We start from the raw sequence: 4943 nt of genomic DNA, 5'->3' as shown, positions 1-4943 counted from the left end.
AGAAGTAGATAGAGAAGGAGATGGAGAGGGAGGGGGCGGCAACAACAACCTCCACGGCTGTGCGTCAAGTTAGTACATATGTCACTACTGTTAACAACATATATACCAGGGTTTCCCCCAGTGTATTATAAGCCTGGCGCCCCACCATGCTTTACTAGCCCCGCCGCCAGGCTAAGCGTTGCTTGTTTACGTTTCTAGGAAAGGAAAAAAAAAGAAATGTTTTTTTTTTGTTTGTTTGTTTTTTAAAGCGCTCTCTTTTGCTCTTAGCATTTCATTAGCAGAGCAGATTTATTCTTAAAGGATAGGTTTATTGTGAACGAACAATTATATGCGGCGTTTCCATCTCAACACGCTGCCCAGCGTGTGGCTCTGTGTCTGTCTTCCCTGTAAAGTTTATGTCTGTGGTCCCGGTTGGACGGAGCGTTTGTGGATAACGAGCAGCGCTAACCTGATCATGCAGGTTCAGCCCGGTGAGGAGCTTTAACGCTCTCCTCGGAGTCACGCATCACGCAGATTTTATATTATTTTATTATTATTTTTAGTATTTTTCCGGTTACACGATGCATCAAACCATATCAAATGCGTTGTCTACTTAGAGTTAATACGCGGGGCCGCACGGAGATCTGAGAAACTCGTCCCATAAACTCGACCAACCAGAATAGTTTCTGTGACGCTTATTAAAAACTCAACAGACACGAAATGAAAGAGCTACTAAAGCCACATTAGCAGCATTGAATTAAATCTCCCGTTTGTTGCGCATCTCTGCGTAGTGCAGCAGATTACCTCATCATGCAGGGCCGGTCCAAGGCTGTATGAGGGCTGGAGCAGAATCTGACTTAGGGGCCCCTTTTGTTGCTAAAAATATCAACACCTCTAACAGCTTCTGTGTTAGATTTAGTGAAATATGGTTAACCCTTTAACCCTAAAAAGCAATAAGTTATAATCGCAGTTTACTAATTTGTATTTGTAAATTCAAAAATTAAACTCACAGCATCAGATTGTTTCTATGGTAACAAAACAATCTAAGTATGAATATTGTTCTTTGACGTTTTACAAAGTAAACTTGTCAGATCCTTAAAATCTTGTATTTAAATGTTAAACAATTTAAAATAATTTAATTTATCTATGCCTAAACAATTGAATCAAATTTAACAGCATTGATAATCTCAATAAACAAATGTTACATTTGTGCATCTGTGATCTGTTTTAAAATATTAGCGTTTAAGGGGCCCCTGAAGCCCTGGGGGCCTGATGGAGCCGCTGACTTAATTTGGATTAAACAGAAGTGCAAATTTGTTGTTTTTAGACTAGTTGTGGATTTAAATAGCATTTCACTTGAGATCTTTTCCCGTAACATATAATTACACAGTAATACTTTTACATTTCCTGTCAACTTAACATCTTTTAATACAAAAACACGGTGGACCGACTCAACGCCCCGACCACCGGGCTTAGCAAGTTTTCTGGGGGAAACCCTGTATACATACTTCAAGAATTCTCCAATACAAACGCGCAGATCAAATGAACTTCAAAAAGAAATGGGGGAACATGACCTGCTGAGCCTAAAACAACCATCGGCTACATGCTGGCTGTTGCTGGAGAGGGCAGTGAAAGGCATACGTGTATACGGCTCTGATGTCAGAGTTGGAAGAGGAGGAAGATGGGAAAATCTGCCCGGTAGCTAAGGGAATCAGAAAGCGTCTTCAAACATACATGTTTCCCTGCTCTAACTCACTTGCTGACTGACGTTTTAGCTGTGGTGAACCGCATGAACCTCATCTTCCAAACAGAAGACGTGAACATCTCCTCCATCTCACCTGTTGTGAGCATGACTGTGGCCAGTCTGGAAGACTTAATGAATGGACCAGGTGAGGTGGAGAAAAAAATCCAGCAAGGATTCACAAGATAGCAAGTTCTGTGGCATCACACTTACTCATGGAGACGTGCAGACATTTGCAGCTTTACGCACGGAATACATCAAAGAGATGTCTAATTCAATCAAAAAACAATTCCCAACTCAGATCTAGACCCCGTGCTGAATGCATCTCATTATTCCAGGAGCTGAGAGCGAGTTGAAGAAATAAGGACAGGAGGCTTTGAGACGCGTCTGTGACCACTACGGGTCACAAACCGGTACAACTTGAACCACTGGTAATCGGGATTTCCTCCCGCTAAAGCGACTGCTTGTGGGATTTGAAAACCCCACATTCAGAAAGTCTTGCTGACTTCAATTCAGCTGGAGAAATGTTTCTTGACCTTAAAACTTTGGCTGAAGTGGCAGTTATTCCAGTCTCCAGTGTCACAGAAGAGCGCATATTTAGTCTTCAGAATAACAAGACAGACATGAGAAGTTGTCTGTTCAGAGAAAAACTGCAAAATCTCAGGACAATAGCCACAGCAGCAACCCCTTTGAGACATTTGACTATGACCAAGCAGGGGGACCAGTTTAGGTCCATGCGGACCAGAGAGAAGGTGTGAGACAGAAGGTCAACTGTTCATATTTTAGGTGCTTCATTTAATGCAATTCCTTATGCATTGCTATTGGGACCACAGTTTTGTTACTGCAGAAAAAAAAGCTACATGTTCAGCTGGTTGATGTAGATCCTATAGTCAGCATTTCATGAACTATTAATTAAAATTAATTAAAAAAAATCTATTGAATGTTAAATAATTATTTTAAAAACTAAACATTTTTTAACCATGTCTGTCAAAATGACGGCTGGTGGACCATCACAGGATGCCTTGTTTACAGAGGTCACACACACATCACATCCTGTCATATGGTGCTGGTAAAACGTGTGCTAGGAAAGACTTTGTGTCCCCCATTTAACTTGTGAAAAAGAAGAAAGCAGCTCTCGAAACTAAGGTTGCCCAGGTCTGTCCAAGATGCCCAGCACATCTGAATCAAATGAACTGCTTATTACCTGCCCCTGCAGAGGTGACTGACCCTGATGAGGGAATTCAGCCATTTGATTCAGGTGTGTTGGAGCAGTATGGTAGCTCTCAAGAACTGGACCTGAGCACCACTTCTCTAGAGGGCTGCTTTCTGAAGCATCTGCCTGGAAGAAACTTGTTTTCTTTACAACTTATCACCTCTGTTTTACACGTGATCAGCTTCCAAACATGTGGTTCAAGACATGTCCGAACGAGACCATAAACATAAAGCTTCAACTGAAATACACCATGTTGGCTGGGGAAACGTTTCTCTTCTCCTAACTGGTAATTTGGCAGCATTTGGTGACAACCAACAGATAAACTATTCAACATGATTTCTCCTTACTTGTCATGTGTGTCACTGGCTGTTTCTTCATTGAGTGTGAAGAGTTCTCTAAGTTGGCCTAGAGAAAAATGACGCTCCACATCCTGCTCCTCATCCACCACACAGCTGCTCAGGGCTTTTTTATGGGCTTGTCTCTGCAGGATCTTCTCCTCAATGGTTCCAGTCTGTCAGAAAACACACACATATCAAACATCTCCACAACATCTACGTTTTTCCACGTTTATGACAGCTCATTAACTTGTCACTCTGGAGAGTTAGATTACAAGGGAAAAAATAGAGCAATTAAATAAAAATGTCATAGTAAGAGTTAGTGTTAATATAGTTAGAGTGCATGTCTGACAGAGATCAGTCTGTAGATGTAACAGGTCTTCTTCTGGCCATCTCTCCACACACGAGCCATTGCCTGCTCATCATTGGCTGGATTCCAGTCTGGATCAAACATTACCAAGCGATTGGCACCAATCAGATTGAGGCCACATCCACCCGCCTTGCTGCTCAGCATGAAAATAAATTCAGGGTTCTGTCAAACACAAAAAACATAGTGTTCATGGTTGCTTCACAGCTTTAACTGTTATCCAAAACTGTCTTTCAAGCTCACTTGTGGACTGTTGAATTTTTCCACGATCTTAGCCCTTTTCTTGATAGACATTGTGCCATCCAGTCTAACATAGAGGTACCTGAAAAAGCCACAAAGCAACACTGAAACCCATTTAATCAGATCCAGCTGCCAAACATTTGGTCTTTTAATCACCTTCTAAATCTGCACAACTTTTCAAAGAGGTCCAATGTTTGAGTATAGTTGGAGACCAGCACCACTTTGTCACCAGTTGTGGATCTTGTCACAGCCAAAATGTAGTCGAGAGTCACCATTTTACCTGGAACAGAAGACATGGTGAGTAAAGCAAGGTCAAACCATACATGGTGCAAAAGACTGAGAAATTTCCAAAACTGTTTATGTTTTCAGTCAGAGATCACTAAAAGCTTTTTAAGACTATTACTGTTGTTGGAGATGAGAAGTGATGTAAGAACTCTAAAAGAATCAGTATGCCACCCCAAAATGTTTACACGAAGGGCGATGGGTCCATAAGGACGCCTGTGTCCTCAGTTAAGGGGTTAATGCAGTCTGACAAGTTGACCTCTCAAACGAGTGGAAGGAGGAGGTTCTTTCATTTAATTTTTCTTTAGGAATATACACTATATTACCAAAAGTATTTGTTCACCCATCCAAATTATCGGAATCAGGTGTTCTAATTAGGCCTTTCACGATAAATTTTGCTGAGTGATTGTCTCAGAAATTATTGCGATAAACAATAATATTGTTTGAATACATTTTAAACTGATGTAATGGTTATGACGTAATAATGCAAGAACACTTAACACTGGAACTGGTAAACAAAATAAACAAAAGAACCATAAGCAAAAATAAAATGTACTCTCAGTCTCTGTTAACAAAAAAAATGCACTTGAATAAAAACTAAAAATATAAAACCAAAGTGGAAATAAAAACTACATTCAACCAAAAGAGAACAGCCTATGAAGTCTGTATACTATATTACCCTTCAATAATCATTAGATTTAGATAGAGAAGACGGGTGCTAAGGAAATGAGGAAGGGAGGGGTCAGGGGTCAGTGCAGAGCACCGGAGTTGAGCCTTTTTTTATCC

The 4943-nt window shown here is 40.7% G+C and overlaps 1 protein-coding gene across 1 annotated transcript in view; it reads right to left on the bottom strand.

Annotated features, from left to right (window-relative positions):
- Positions 1 to 3258: 3258 nt before the first annotated feature.
- rad54l (RAD54 like) overlaps positions 3259 to 4943 on the bottom strand; it is a 9568-nt gene continuing 7883 nt past the window's right edge. Inside the window, exons 14-17 of the mRNA XM_007544538.2 lie at positions 4032 to 4155; positions 3879 to 3957; positions 3621 to 3800; positions 3259 to 3444 (exon numbers count right to left, since the gene is read on the bottom strand). Coding sequence (XP_007544600.1) covers positions 3277 to 3444; positions 3621 to 3800; positions 3879 to 3957; positions 4032 to 4155 — 551 coding nt within the window. The 3' untranslated portion in view covers positions 3259 to 3276. The remainder of the gene's footprint in view (positions 3445 to 3620; positions 3801 to 3878; positions 3958 to 4031; positions 4156 to 4943) is intronic.

This window comes from Poecilia formosa, unplaced genomic scaffold (assembly GCF_000485575.1).
Source record: "Poecilia formosa unplaced genomic scaffold, Poecilia_formosa-5.1.2 Scaffold1269, whole genome shotgun sequence".
Classification (NCBI taxonomy): Eukaryota; Metazoa; Chordata; class Actinopteri; order Cyprinodontiformes; family Poeciliidae; genus Poecilia; species Poecilia formosa.
This window is presented reverse-complemented; position numbering and strand designations above follow the sequence as displayed.